This window comes from Labrus mixtus, chromosome 9, assembly GCF_963584025.1.
Source record: "Labrus mixtus chromosome 9, fLabMix1.1, whole genome shotgun sequence".
Lineage (NCBI taxonomy): Eukaryota > Metazoa > Chordata > Actinopteri > Labriformes > Labridae > Labrus > Labrus mixtus.
The window spans coordinates 6,666,820-6,682,302 of NC_083620.1; the positions used below are offsets into that span (position 1 = coordinate 6,666,820).

The window sequence follows — 15,483 nt, forward strand, 5'->3', positions numbered from 1 at the left end:
CTAATAATTATTATATTCTGGATCCTCTCCTGGAGAATATCTTAGTCCTCTGCACGGCCAGTGAATCTATTAAAAGTCTTGCATGCCCTTTGTGGAAACCACGATTGTCAGAATGTGTCTTGAGGTGAACTGACAAATACTTTTGGAAATTGTGACGCTAAGTATGACATATTTTTGGTGTTTATTCTTTTTTTTTGGGTACAGCTGTCTTTGCCTCTAACCCTGCACAACACTCACCCTCTTCTCGTCCGTCACGATGTAGTGACGTCCATGTTTCTTGGTCAGATGTGGAGCCAGGACGTCAAACCTCCTCCTGAACTCAGAGAACACCATGTGGTCGGGGTATCCTGAAAGGAAGGAGGGAGACAAAAACACAAAAGTCAGAGGAGCGTCTACACAGCCAACATAGTCAACTGTAATCTTTGACAGCAAAGACAAAAACAAAGCCAGAAAACTTGAACAAATTTACAAGCAAAGAGACATCACGATCTGACTCTAACTTCTGTTCAGACATTAAAGCCGAGATCAAACACCTTCAGTTCTTCCTCACCTTGTCGGTAGATCCGCAGAGCGTCCAGCAGTTTGGACCCTCTGAGCTGAGCTCTTAGGAGATCCACGTCCAGAGTCATGAGGCCTGAGTCGGAGCTTTCTCCGTGGGTCACGCGGGGCTCGCCTCCTCCACCCACCGCCTCAGCTTTGGGCAGCAGACAGTGGACGAAGTGAACCCTGGAGCGACGCACCATGTCGATCAGAGCGTCCTAAACACCGAGAGAGAGAGAGAAAGAGAGAGGAGAACAATCAGACATCTGCTTCATCGACATCTTCTAGGTCCTTGTAGACCTACTCTAAAGCTGACTGGTGTTGATTTCTAGGAATAAAAAAAGTCTCCTCCACTCACCACTTGTAGTTTGACCTGTATACACAGACTCCTCTTCTTCACTGCAGCAACGCCCGTGGTGAAGGTCTTCCTCATGCTGGTGGCTCGTCTCAGGGCGAGCTGGGAGCTTCCCTCCAGCCCGGCGATGGAGCCTGAGAGCACCGTGGCGCCGCTGGCCCGGCCCATGAACAGACCGCTGATGTTCTTCCTGTAGAAAAATGGACAAGGTTAATATGATTGATTACCAGTGTGCAGTGATTGATTTAATAAAACACAGGGAGCTAATCAGACACATGCTGGCCTGCAGCTAAAGGTGTTTGGTTCTCACTTGTGATAATTTTTTTAAAATTTGGTTTGAATTATTTTCAATTGTCATGGATTTCACAGCTAAACTTTGTAAAAAAAAAATCAGAAAACTGAATATTTCAGCTCTGCGTACTTCTGGGAGTCCTGCAGCAACATGGCAGCGTTCTGGGCTGCAGGGTTGTTCTTGGCGTGGCTCAGCCAGCCCTGAGTGTTGTACTCCACCCAGTCCGTCCCATGGCTGTGACCCAGCAGGAAGAGGAGGGGCTTCTCTCCTCGCAGCAGCAGATTGGCTCCTGAAACACAAACACAAATGTAAGGAGGATGATCAGTCCTATTCCTATTTCAGCAGAGAGAATATGTTCATTTTCTTTCTAAAACTTTGGAATCACACCAAAATCTGAAATCATTCATCGTTGGGAAACTAACTTCCGGAGTGATTCATCTTTTCACTGGTTTCAGAATGTGAACAGTGATGTCACTGAGCCTACGTCCAGGTTTTATACCGTCTATGGTTCAAGTACTCATTGATGGATGAAACACTCATGGTCACAGTTAAAAGTTCACATCAGTCAATCTTCAAAGCTGATCTCTCTCACCTTTGTTGTCTCCCTGTGCAGAGCCGTAGTAGTTGAAGAGTCTCTCCAGCATCGTCTCCTCTGAACCTCCAGGCTGAACCGCCTCCTCCTCCATCAGCCACAGAAGACCCCGCGCCTCATCCGTCCGCGCCAGAGTACGAACCTGAGGCGCAAAGGAACAAATGCAAACATAAGAAAAATACTCCATCACTCTTCTTTAAGATTATTTTTCTTTAGACTTGTACATAAAGCTTTATTCATTCATCATGAGACAACATGCAGGTACTTTGCAGACGAATAAGGAACAAATATAAAACAGAAGGATGTTGGCAGGTGTGGGAGGACAAAAAACTTACACAATTCAAATGTCTTCTGGAGTTATAAGAAATATTTAGTCCATGTTTTTACACCCAGATTATTTTTTACTCAATACTCTTTGAAGGTTTGTCAAAGAAAAACGGACAAAAAGTAGAAAACCTGCCTTCTCTTTTTTTATGTCTGATTTTATTCCTCTTTTATGAAAAAATGCTGCTCTGGACTTAAATAATCCTTATATTTTAGGTTGAGTGTCAGACTGACTTTGGCTTGTTTAAAAGCTTTTAAAAAATGAGATATAGCAAAGTAAGAGTTCCTAGAATCCAAAGTGTATCCTGCTTTATTTTATTCATGAAAGAATCTAACTTGTGTAGAAACTGCTTCACTTTTCAAAGACGGCACTTTAATAAATCAAATGGGATTCAGTTTTAAAAACCTTTTCTAATAGTTCTCATTTCTGTCTTTTTGATCAAACACAGCTTGAAAGATAACACTTTGACATCCTGAATGTGTTGCTGAACAATGTGAAGGTCTGAAATGTTTACTTACATTTAAAAAAGAAGACCTTCAGAAACAACAACACTTTGAGTCAAAAGCTTCAGAAGCTTTGACGTGATTTGTCAGTGAGCCTTGAGATCACACAAACCTTTTAAACCATGATTCATGTGGAAAAAAAAAACGGCTCGGATCCCAAAGTGTGAATCTATTCAGAGACATCCAATGGGACTGTGAAATGTGTGCGTGCTTGTTTGGCAGAGAGCAGAATCTCTTAATGAGGAGATGCACCTCTTTCATGAGATGCTTTCAATCGTTAAAAGGAGGTTAAAATCAAAGAGCCTTTAAAATCACAGGAGAGATGCTGAGCTGTGCTGCTGACTCCCAAATTTCACACACTAGAATTCATTTTCTGCTTTATATCACATCTCTATATAGTTAAGAATGAAGTCAGACACGTTGATTGAATTTATTCAAAATGTAAATGTCACTCAAAGTTGCAGATGTTCTTAAAAAATGCCACGTTCATATTAGAAAGTGCTTTTTAAGTATATCATCCGATAAGAATAGAGAATGACAATCTTACTGCCAACACGAGGACAAACTTGATGCCAATAAAAATGTCTGATGTGGGACAAATTCCAAAAGGGAACGGAGCAAATTGGAGAAAAAAATGAGCCAAAATCCTGCTGAGCCAAACGAACAGGACGGAGCCTAGAGAGCTGGCAGAGTGATCATTCACTCATTTAGTGTCGTTGTTTAGAATCAAAAGTTAATTTAAAGACATGACATGAGTTTTAAAGAGCAAACACCTGGAGACTGAACAGTGATAGTGTTAGAGGGTTATTGTGTAAATGTTTGGTGTATTTGAACTGGGCTGCAGTAGACTTCATAATAATACACAAATATTTAAACTCTTTCCAGTTGATATTTTGGTGATAATAATAATAATAATAATAATATAAACATGGCATTACATTATGTATGACCCTGCACCCTTGTTTGAATATTTTTCTAAAATAAAGGCAATAAAACCCCCAAAATAAACCTTAAAAAAAAAAAGTTAGAGCGGAGAAGGATACAGTTTTTTACACTTTTCTCACATGTCATTCCACTCTCTCTCTCTCTTTCTCTCTCTCCCTGGTTTCTGACTCTATCCACTGCCCTATTTCTTTTTTTGTCAGACTTTTGCTGCATGTTATACCTCCAAGCTCTCTCCTCCCAACATGTCCTGTCTCTCTTCAGCTGTCCTCTTTAATAAAAGGCAAAAAGTCCCAAGAATTAACCTTAAAAAAATGATGTGTCCTTATTTGTATTAGTGTCTTTCTTCTTTCATAATTTCCATCTAAGCGATAACCAGTAATAGTAACAGTAGCCATTTTTTCCCCCAAATTTTCTCTGTTGTTGTTCATACATTACATACTGTACTATGTGACTTTTGGTGAGTGTATTTTTTTTAATTAAGAGACCAGCACCAGCAGAAAAAGAACACATAGATTTAGATATGCAGTGATTGGTAAGATCTAAAAAGTCATATATTAAAATGTTGTCACAAATTATGTTATTAGTTGACTTTTTTTCTTAAATTTGTTTTACCCCCCTTCCCTCCTAGTTTCTGCAACCCCCTAGCGCCCCCTGGGGATCAGGGTTGGGAACCCCACTTTGAAAAACAAAGAGCTAAATTAACTATATAACAGGACTCCTTCACTTTACAAAGCACACTTTATCTCAATCATTTCTAATTTTGGATTCCGTAATCCTGCTCCTGATGAGATGACACTAAATCAACAGCGTGAGCAAAGCTAATCCACCACAGTGAGGAAAGTGACAAATATACAGGTTCAGGTATTAGGGGCGGCTGTGGCTCAGATGGTAGAGTCGGTCGTCTTATAACTTGTGTATAGCTTTTGGAGTATGTATTTAGCAGCAGAAGGATGTGGATGTGAACAGGTCAACACTTCAACACAAACACAACCTTAAGATGTCACACATTGGTCGTTCAGGTGGGAGCTGAAACACAAAGACAACACATGCACATCTGAATAACAGAGACAGAGTGTGGCGTTTTCTTACCAGAGCTTGTGTGGAGGCTTGGTCAATAGCTGCTACAGACAGAGATGTACTGGACTCTATGTCATCTAAAGCAAGCTCTATGTTTTCCTACACAGGAGGGATAAAGGCTGAGGTTAGTAACCTAAAGAGAATCATTAGAGCATCATGATACACAACGAGAGATGTTCACTTAGAGTATCAAATCAGCCAGCAGATTGGGTTGTTTTAAAGTGTTTGTAATTAGCATCATGTATCTAGAATATGACATTACTCATCATTATTATTCAGTTAAATCATCTCCTATAAGTGCTGTAATCAACTGTTAGAAAGAAGGATTGATTTTTGCATGATCAGTTTATAAATGAAAAAGGTGAATGTGCATTAGAGATTTTCAGTGCATATGCTATCCATGAGCTTGTATAAAACATGACTTCTCAGTTGACTTCAGGGATTTTTATCGATGCTAAATGGGGTTTTAATTCATTTCCCCCGGTGTTTTAGATTTCTGTCAGCCTTCACCAAACAAACAGAGCAACATGTATGCTTACTGGATTTAATAAGAAGTGTTAAAAGTGTTGGATCAAAATTCCTTTAAACTAAACTTTGAAGGCAGAGTCAGTAGCTTTTTCCTGACAGATATCGTGCTGCTCAATCTTCACTTCTGGGCCTCCATACTGTGTCTGCAGAGACCCTGTACCCGGGTAGGGCTGTGCTCAAAATATCGATAAGGCAATATATCCTCATGCACTCTTTACAAGTGCATGTATCGATGCAGATGTTACAGAATCAATATGGCTGCAAACACCATAAGCAAAGCTCTAAGATTAAACTATTTCAATGTATTTATAGAATCTCTGAGGACATTAACTGAAGTGTTTAAAGTTTCCTATGCCTCTGCTATTCTTAACAATAAAGAACAGCTGTTGTGACCGTAGTGAATTCAGAGTAGAACATGGTCATTATCCAAAATCAATGTATATCACAATATGTATCGTTGCCTCTGTATCGTGATACATATCGGATCATGGGGTTGTGGGAAATACACAGCCCAAGTCCCTGAGCTGTATTTTGATGTTGTGGTTTGTTTTGGTTGACTCAGGATATTTATGGGCGAGGCTCTGGTATCCTTCCTCCAGCCAATGACAGCTCGCAGGTGAGTTTAGGAGTGGATACAATTCAGCGATTGGACGCAATTCAAACAGGTGAATGTGACGGACTTGGGCGTAGCGGCAAAGGAGAGAAAATGTAATCATAGTGAGGGGAAACACCACTCGGATAAAGCTTGTTCTTAAAATGAGGGTGAACCTTGTGTTGACTGTTACCCGCGGCTGCAGAGTTGGTCTGCTTCCTGTTGGACAGACAGTAACCAAACACCAGCAGTTAGCTTGCAGTGTAGGTACACACCTCGCCCTGCAGTGAGTGTGCGCTTCTGGTGGCGGTGAACTAAGGAGGAGGTGCCTAGTTTGCCTGTTGGGTTTCCAAGCTGCAGCGAACAATGCTACTGACTCCACCTTTAATAACTAAGTTTTCAACACTGTGAGCACCATCTAACTTCCATTGATCTTCACTGTATTGCTGGTGAAACAGAAATCTAAAACCAAAACTATCAGCATGAATATTCCCCTGAAAAGCAAAAAAAATAAACTGATGAAGTAAACTTCTTATGTATGTCGTGTTGTGCGGGCCTTCAGCACCTCCTTGTATCTGTCGAGCTCTTTGACGAAGGTGCGTTCCTGGAACAGCGTCTGCAGCCTCTCCTGGGTGTAGTTGTGGCAGAGCTCCTCGAATGTGGCTCCTCGTTGCTGCTGAGCCAGACGAGGGTTCTGGAAACCCGGCGTGTCCACGATGAGCAAGGAGCAGAGAGAGTGCTGACTGGACTTCAGAGCTCTGATGAGAGACAAACACACGAGGAAGAGTCAGTGACGGAGGTTTTAATGAGGCTGGACTCAAATAATCTGATCGTTTACTCAGGACAGACATTTCCTGAGTTCATTGTTTCATATGAGAAACAGAATGTGAACTATTGTTTACTTGTTTCCTTTTCTTCCTTCCTTTCGCTTTTTCTCGTTATGCCTTTATTTCCTAGTACTTTCCTTCCATCCTCGCTTCCTTCCTTCCTTTCATTAAATCTTTCCTTCCATCCTTGCTTTATTTCTTTCCTTCCTTTCTTTATTTCCTTCCTTCCTTACTTTCCTTCAATCCTTCCTTCTGTTCTTTCCTTCCTGCCTTCCTTACTTCCTTTCCATCAATCCTTCCTTCCATCCTTTCTTCCTCCCTTCAATCACTTGTTTCATTTCTATCTTCCTACCTTCCTTACTTCCTTTCCATCAATCCTTCCGTCCATCCTTTCTTCATCCCTTAATTTTCTTCCTTCCCTCCTTTCCTTCCTTTCTACCTTCCTTCTTTCCTTACTTCCTTTCCTTCAATCCTTTCTTCCATTCTTTCCTTCCATCCTTTCTTCCCTTCCATCCTTCCTTTCATTCCTTGTTTCATTTTTTTATTTTTTCTCCCTTCTTCCCTTTCATTGCTAGGTAGAAGCTACACCACAAATGACTGAAGGTTCTGATTATTGTAGAAGAATCTTGCATTTTGAGAAAACACTTAAAAGTCCACCAACATGAAAATGCAACTTTCTACTAAAATCTTGCTAACTGTGAGTAACAACGTGTGTGTGCGAGAAAAACAAGGAAGCTGCAGTGGAGCATACTGAAACAAAGGCACAAAAACAAATCTGTTCAATAAGAGATGAACGGCAGACAAATAAAACAATTGATTTCACAGTCATCTGAGCAGCACTGCCAAGACTAATTGAATAAAAGCTTCTACGGGAAAAAACAACAATGGAGAGCTGCAGACTGTGTGAAAAACCAAACACAATGTGTACTACACAAAAGCCTTATTAATGTTCAACTACTACACAACACAATGGACTCCTCCAGGCTGAGTTTCTTTTTAGGATTGTCCTTAAAGGAGAATCTATACACGTTCAGAACTTCTGATTTCATTTGTTTTGGTGCAGGAATGTGGTTTGAATAGGAGCCACGGCAGCTGAAAGAGAATTACTGGTAGAAAAAATATGAAAACAAAAATAATAATAATTAATTAAAAAATCTGAGGAAATTATTGAAGGAAGAAGAAGTTGAACAGTGAAAAGTGTGTGAGCTGCAGGAAGTTTTAGATGAAGTGTTCGACTGAACAAATTATTTATGTGTAAATCCAGAATTAAACTAATATATGTCTCTAGTCTGTCTACAAACCCCCCAATGATGAGAAAAGTCCATCCTCTCTGTCTTTTACCTGCTCCACTTTTCAGAAAATGTGTGCTCAAACAGGCTGTTTGGAGATTTTCCCTTCATGACGTCACAAAGGGCAGTAACCCCTCCCACAGGTGGATGACACTCCCACAGCTAGGTGTTTGTTCTGCCCTCTGAGTCTGCCTTCTTACTGTAAACAATAGGACATGGAGCGAGAAAGCCCGAGTACACCCAAGCCCTTCCAGAGAGGGGGCGTGGTCAGACACAGCTCATTTACATTTAAAGGTACAGACACAGAAACAGCCTGTTCTGAGCAGGGCTGAAATAGAGGGGTTTATAGACATGATCAAATACAGGATCAGAGTGGATTTAGAACAAGAAACTTCACAGACATGTTTTGGGGAGCTCTGAGATTTATTCACACTTGTTGAAAAGGAGGATAATGTCTGACCTTTAAACTTCTTTAGCGACTTCTTTAAACTATTAGAGTAATTCAGGTCTGACCTGTTGATGAGGGAGATGACGAGAGTGAAGAGCTCCGAGTAGAGTCCAGATGCCATGGCCTCCAAACACTCCAGAGCTGTGACCTTAGAGCCTGTGAGATGACGAGGACAAGATGCAGAAAATCAGCAAAAAGTTAAGCCAGTATGGAAACAAACCTCAAAAATACCACTGAGGGATGACTAAAAAAATAACTTATTCTTTTTGGGTAATGACCAAAGTTTCTCTAAAACAAAAAAACTTTTAATAAGCGTCTTTTACATTTTTGGTTACAATCTCAGTGTGTTCAGGACATTAGACTGGATCTTTATAAGCGAGGGCTTCCCTGTTTTAAAGAACCTCTTCCTGTTTCAGGGGATGAAAGGCAGTTTGCATGAGAGATGATTTAACACCCCTGCAGTTATTACCTGTGCCGTCCCCTTGTCCGGCCTCGTCCGACCCTCCTCTGAAGGAGGTGGAGTGCTGCAGTCCTTTGGCCTTGTGTTTAAAGATGGAGGACGACAGCTCCTCTAAGGTGCAGCCCAGCAGGTAAGCCGCCTTCTGAGCCCATTCATGACGCGCAAACTGACGACGACCCGCTGAAAAACCAAAAAAATAATACAAATCTGATGAAAAAACACGCTTTGACTCTGACTCTGATGTAACAAGATTATGAAGGTGGCATGTTGAAGAAGATGAAAAGATGAAAAGATGAGGGAGGCAAAAGAGATTCAGGAGAAAAGGTTGTAGCTACCCTGAGTTTTAAAAAAGTAACATTACAGCATGAACTATAGCTGGATCATTTAGCATGGCAGCTCTGGTTTTCAGAAGATATTTTCTCTGTGTAGCTAAATGTAGTTGAAGGTATTTTGTGTAAAACTTGTGTGATAACTGACAGCTAAGGTGTCAAGATTCATACTCTGAAGAATAGAAGAGAACTTTACAAAACAACTAATTAAAGACAATAAACATTCAGAATTTGAAACTCAAAATCCAACAGAAACAGAGAAGATTAAGATTGCCAATCACTGGTGATCACACCCCTCCTCTCAGTTAGTGTTTGCATGAATCCGTGTGTGTCTCTGAGTGTGTCTTCATTTAGTCTGGATGCGATTCAAAGCCCGAGTGCGAGCGAGCCAATCGCAGAGCTCAGACACAGAGCCAGAAAACCAACAAGAGGCTGCTGCCAAAACTGAAACTTCAGGGAAATACAAGTTTTGTGGTGGAAAGTCACAACTCGAACAAGAGGAGTGAAAGTGAACACTTTGCTTTACACAGTGTGTTGTTGGTGTTGTTGTTGTTGTGTGTAGCTGTGTGGTGGCAGCTCAGGAGCTGAACGTGGCCGACATGGGGAGAAATCAGAGAGAGCGCTATAAAAGGAACAGTGAAGGTGTGATCCCTGTGATTTTCATCTCAGGGAACAGAATCGGGTGAGACGGGGAACAGGGACAAATCAATGCGAGGAAAACAGGATGAAGATGGGAGGAGGAGGAGGAGAAACAATAAAAATGCTAATGACCAAACACCTGGGAGGAACGATAAAGGCATTAAGTGAGAAAACGCAAACAAGAAAAGCTCTGAAGGGAAAGTTTTAGAAGGTGAAAAACAGTCAAACAACTTGTGTTTCCATTACCTTCATCTCCGTCTGCGTTTGATAGGCGCAGCATGCAAACATGCAAGTAAACACAAGAGGTTAGAGAGAACAGTTCATTAGATCTATCAGGAAACATAAACATTAAACAACAGGGACATGCAGCCCAGCAGCATGCTGAGGAGTATCGTCCAGCAGCCTGTTTTTTAAAGGAGGAAAGGGTTAAATAAACTCCTGCAGGGTTTCACCAGAGACAAATAAAAAAAAAAGGAACAAAACCTCCTGCAAGTGCAGACTTTTAAAATCTAACAATGTTGTTCCTTTAAAACTGAAAGATTGTTGTTGTCATGTTGACCAGACTGTGCTTGAACTACAATTTGGAACTTGTATTTTCCTGAAAGACATGAAATACACGGAGGTGCTGAGTCCACTGTCCATTCTGTTACTGGAGTGGAAGAATCATCTGGAAAAAATAGCTCACGGCTAAGTACAGTTGAAGCTCAGTTCAAGTCGGAGAATTTGGACAATCTGAAAAAGTTTTGGTACACGACTTGACAGATTGATTCATTTGATGTCATGGCAGAAAAATCTGTACTTTTTTCTTTCCCAGCACCCATTTTCATGCGTTCCCTTCTGATACCTGGGACACTTTTGGGGGCGTCTTACTACAGATTACAACCTTTAAAGCTTTTTAACTTTTTAATAAGGGTTGACCGATATTGTTTTTCAGGGCTGATACCGAGTATTTGTAGTTCATGAGGCCGATAACTGATATTTGGAACCGATATACATTAGGGTCGCTGGATTATGACAAAAAAATATTATTTTGATTGATAATGACGATCACGATTATTTAACACAAAAACTCTAATTTTACAACATCTGCATCACAAGTATTTGTCAAAAAAACAACCAGTAAGTGAAAATAAATAAGTCAAAAATGCAATGGTCATTTTTCATAATTTGCATATTCTGCAGAAAAAATATGTGACATAGAAGAAACTCTATTAAAAATCATAGAAAGTAACAATGTTTGGACCTTTTATGGTAACAATGAGCCAATATTTAGATGACTACTGTGATATGATAAAAAGCTTTAAAACAAGAGGCTATGTGGAGTGAGAGATTGTACCTCACTGATGCTTTTGTATCTGAATGTTAACACAATTCTGCAGACTGTGATGACAATGAATTTGCAGAAATAAGACGTATTTGATTATCTTTTCAAACTAAATCCAGAGATTAATATTTGTAATCTTAGTGAGCCTTTCAGCCGACTGTCTCTTGATGTCAGGTTAAAGCATCGCAGCATCTTTTAGAGGAAATCTCTTTCCCTTTTTCTTGTTGTTGCAGTCAGTATTGTGCCTACCAACAGTGTGTGCAGCCTGACACCTAGTGGCACTTTGTGATACCACAGGCAGATTTTTTTCTACCCAATAAAAAATAATTAGCATTTAATTCTGTTAAGTTTTATGGTAATCTGAGAGGGTCCATTGATGTTGGACTAATGAGGCATTCGTACATGGTAAGAAGGAGAGAGGAGCGATATGCAGAATAAAATGACTAAACTGAGAGTCCAGAGACGGAGAGGTAGGGTGACAAAAAGAAGAAGAAACTTCAGCCCCTAAATGACATGCGGGGAAGGAGCTGCGGGTCAGAGTCCAACCCAGATAACTACAGCCTCCATGTACGTTGGCCGCATAAACTAATCGCTAAGCCAACCGGAGACCAGATGTATGCATATCTGAAGTTAATCTCCCTCTCATTCTGACGTCATCAACACAGGTTAGTCCCAGGTATCACTTTTCTAAAAATGACAAACTCCACTTAGTGTTTCGACAACACACACACACACACACTCACACTCACACTCACACTCACACTCACACTCACACTCACACTCACAATAAAGAACGGATCAACTGAGCATGTGCGCAAGTTTAGGCTTCATGTTGTCATCAGGAAACGATCTAAATAATGACTATGTGGTCCTACCTTTGGTGGCCCCTGCGGCCCCCAGGTGGTAAACGGCTCCCAGGATGAGCCACAGAGCCTTCTGCTCCTCTGCAGAGATGCCGAGCACCTTCATGGCCGCCTGCAGCTTTGTGAACTGTTGAGAGGAACGCTGTTTGTCCTCCGGCTGGAAGAGGGAGAGCGGTTAAGACTTCACTGATCCAAAAGTAGGAAGCAACTACTCATGATGAATAATTATTTTATAAATGAATACAGCATATCAATCTTATCTGTCTGCTGACTCAGAGTCTCTTTCCTGTAATTTGTCCGTCACATAATAGTGATAATGGATGCAATGGGAATCAAATGTTCCCAGTAAATACACCAGTGTTACCATTTACATTTTGAATAAAGCTCATTATCTGTGGAACACCAAACGTTCACATGGATATATCATCCTAGTGAAGGAGAGCAGAAAGTACCGCCAAGGGTTAAGAAAGAAAGAAACCATTGCCCTCCATATTTGAAGTTCTTTTAGTTGTTTTGTGTAAATAAGACACAAGAGGAGCACAACATTTCACTGTCATGCTGTCCTGTCCGACATTTTGTTTCTGCGGTGTCATCAGAAGGTCTCATCTTTCCCTGTCCGTACACTTCTCTGTGAGCGCAGCATGACTTTGACCTGTCAGGTTATATCCTCTCTGTCAGCTGGTTTATTGGCTCTGAGTCAAACGTCCTTCCTGTCCTCGTGTGAAAAGTGAAATCTGACACTTTGAGCTTCATATCGGAGCGTCTGCTGTTGTACTTAATAAAAGCAAAGTCTGTCTGAACATCTTGTGATTCTACATTTCCGTGTCACTATCTGCCTCTGAAATCCTGACTCTGTCATGCAGTGACTCCTAAAGTGTCAAATGAAACATTTCAAACAGATACATTCAAAATGAAATCTCTGCTGTGATTACCTTCGACTGGGGGAGGATCCCAAAAGCACTGTTCTCAGCCAGGTGGTTGAAGTGCAGCTCGGTCCTGTCAGAGAGGAGAAGAAGAAGAAAAAGAGAGAAAAGTAAGGAACTGTTAACTAGGACTAACCGGGCCAGAGCATGGTTACAACTTGAAGTCTATATATCGTCGTAATACAACACATGCATGGTTTTACATGATCAGGAAGCGGGCTTAGTTTACAAGACAGACAGACTCTGCATCCACACATCCGAGAACAACACAGACACCATGGCAGTCCTGTTAGTCGGATACAGCCAGAAAACTCTGAGATTTCTCCAAAATGGAAGGCTGGAAGTTGAATGTCTGTGTGTAGTTGAATTAAAGGCATTAAAAAGTGACGCAGGAGTCACCTGAGGCTGCTGTCGGCTCCGGCCATCATGTAGTAAAAAACGTTGAAGGTGGACTCGGCCTCAGGTCGTCTGCTCACCCTCAGCTTCTCCAGCAGCATCGTCTGAGCAGGAGGAGAACATGAGTCAGAGACACCTGATGTAAATCTTAGGACTATAAAACTCTAAACATTCATCTGTAGAACTGTTTAAACAGGTTTTTTTTATTCAAGCTGTGATTTACACTGATGCTGTGTTTTACCTGGATGGAGGCGGACGCCACCTGCCCCGCCTGGTCAAAGTCGAGGGACACCACGTGGGAGAAGCGGCTGGCGTTGGAGTTCATGGACGTGGAGCTGTTTCCAAAAGCTTCCAGGATGGTGTAGACGGCCTGCCACTTCTCAGCTGGGTCATTGAAAAAGAAAATAAACAGTGTCTTGTTGTTTGTTCTGGAGGATTAGTGTTAAAGCCCACAATCCAAGATTATTTACATTTTTCATGCTACAGAGGACTTAAAGAGTCGCAGCACAAGAGAGACAAAACTATGATGCACTCAAATGTGCAACAAATTACAGATTACACAGAACTGCTCTTGACATTAGAGCACTAAGCTAACTGAAGAAGTTGCTACAGCTGTGGGTGAAAATGGAAATCCCCAATCGAACACCAGTTTCAAAAACATCTTGCTGCCACTGTTTTTATCAATAGAGTCTGGTAGCTTTGTAGAAAGCGGTGTATTGGCTGATTTTGTTTTGAGGAAATAGGGCCCAGGTTCAAAATTATTGGAATAACCCTCCAAGAAAATGGTATATTAATAATTTATGGATATACTTTGAATCAGTATATTTATCTACAGATAAACTTCTAAAAACAAGGTTATCATTTGACCACAGTGATGATTTTATCTGTTGTTTCTCGTTTATGTGACCAGCTATTTAGCATCTTAATAAAGTCCCATAAAACTAAATGTCAAAGTTCCCCCACAGCCTGCTAACTGTTCCTCTCTCTCTTTTTTAGGGTCTGTATTTTGAGCTTTTGTGATGGCTCTTCTGCCCCCTTTTTCTCCGTCTGCAGACTCACCAGAGAAGATTTTGCCCGTGCTCCCGGCGATGGAGACCAGGTACTGGACCAGGTGCTGGCAGTTGGTGGTTTTGCCGCTGCCAGACTTTCCCAGCAGCACGATGGACTGATCCTGACGGGTGGTGAGCAGGTTCCTGTAGGCCGACTGGGCCACCGAGTAGATGTGGGGAGCTGAGTCCTCACGCCGACAGCCTTTGAACATGTGCATCACCTGAAGGTGGGGGAGGAAGGAAAGGGGGAGGGGCAATAAGAAACAGAAACAGAAAAGCAGAGCAGCGTTAAGATAAAAAATTATAACTAATCCCACATTTCTGGAAGTTATTCAATACTCAGGCGGACATTTCAAAGAAACTTGAGCACTGCTAAAGACTCTAAAGCTTACCTTCTCGGAGTACATGGAGGGCATGCTGAGGGGGTTGATGACCACCGTGTTGGGTCCGGCGTAGCTGTGGATGAGGTTTCCTCCGTAGCGCTGCCTCAGACAGTGCATCACACTGGATTCATTCAGGTAGAGCAGAGAGGCCAGGTCCTCAGAGCGGTCGTACGAGGGAGGATTAGCCTGCAGGGAAAGAGAAAGAGGATATTAAAAAGGATATTTAAAGACAGACGATCTTATGGCTGATGAGTTCTTCTGGTGTGGGGCTGAACTGAAATATAAATAAAGGCTTATATAAGTCTCCATGAGTGACATATTGTACCTGGAGGTCTCACATTCATCAGAGTAAAGATCTCTATTCAGGTTTGGATTTCATTTTGTTGAGGATGATGAGGAGTGTCTGATGTGAGGTGAGTAAATGCCTTGTCTTATTTTTGTTTTGTGTTTTAGTTCCTGTGGAGAGGACTAATAATGATCCTGAGTAGATTAAATAAGTAAACTAAAAGTTTTCCATAAATATCATCTGTCAACTGGACCTTACATTGTTTCAAGCCAACAAGCTTTTTAGTGTTAAACTACCGAACTATGTCACTTAACGTTAAGCTAAATTTAGCAGCAGCTGTGCTCGCAGACCTCCAAAGCCTGGTGAAAAAAAAGCTTTAAGACGTACTAACTTCTCACATGACATTTCTTTACTAACTCTATGATCTATTTCTTTTCCTCAGGTTTATGGATTTTAGATAGAAGGAGAGCTTCATGGATGAGTCAGCTCTAAAAGTTTGTTCCTGTGGAGGGAACTAA

General features: G+C 41.4%; 2 protein-coding genes across 6 annotated transcripts in view; one reads left to right on the forward strand and one right to left on the reverse strand.

The window, feature by feature from the left end:
* The window catches only part of myo18ab (myosin XVIIIA b), a 111,461-nt gene that overhangs the window by 54,210 nt on the left and 41,768 nt on the right, over positions 1 to 15,483 (reverse strand). For all 5 annotated transcript variants that reach the window (XM_061045594.1, XM_061045593.1, XM_061045592.1 and 2 more), the window contains 15 exons: positions 14,689 to 14,865; positions 14,307 to 14,517; positions 13,489 to 13,631; positions 13,251 to 13,351; positions 12,861 to 12,924; positions 11,941 to 12,085; positions 8,783 to 8,953; positions 8,379 to 8,469; positions 6,315 to 6,507; positions 4,642 to 4,728; positions 1,780 to 1,921; positions 1,317 to 1,476; positions 899 to 1,085; positions 551 to 758; positions 238 to 347 (listed from right to left, as the gene is read on the reverse strand). In XM_061045594.1, the coding sequence (XP_060901577.1) occupies positions 238 to 347; positions 551 to 758; positions 899 to 1,085; positions 1,317 to 1,476; positions 1,780 to 1,921; positions 4,642 to 4,728; positions 6,315 to 6,507; positions 8,379 to 8,469; positions 8,783 to 8,953; positions 11,941 to 12,085; positions 12,861 to 12,924; positions 13,251 to 13,351; positions 13,489 to 13,631; positions 14,307 to 14,517; positions 14,689 to 14,865 (2,190 nt within the window). The remainder of the gene's footprint in view (positions 1 to 237; positions 348 to 550; positions 759 to 898; positions 1,086 to 1,316; positions 1,477 to 1,779; positions 1,922 to 4,641; positions 4,729 to 6,314; positions 6,508 to 8,378; positions 8,470 to 8,782; positions 8,954 to 11,940; positions 12,086 to 12,860; positions 12,925 to 13,250; positions 13,352 to 13,488; positions 13,632 to 14,306; positions 14,518 to 14,688; positions 14,866 to 15,483) is intronic.
* The window catches only part of ngef (neuronal guanine nucleotide exchange factor), a 96,446-nt gene continuing 85,121 nt past the window's right edge, over positions 4,159 to 15,483 (forward strand). Inside the window, exon 1 of the mRNA XM_061045621.1 lies at positions 4,159 to 4,168. The gene's annotated coding sequence lies outside the window, so the exon portion shown is untranslated. The remainder of the gene's footprint in view (positions 4,169 to 15,483) is intronic.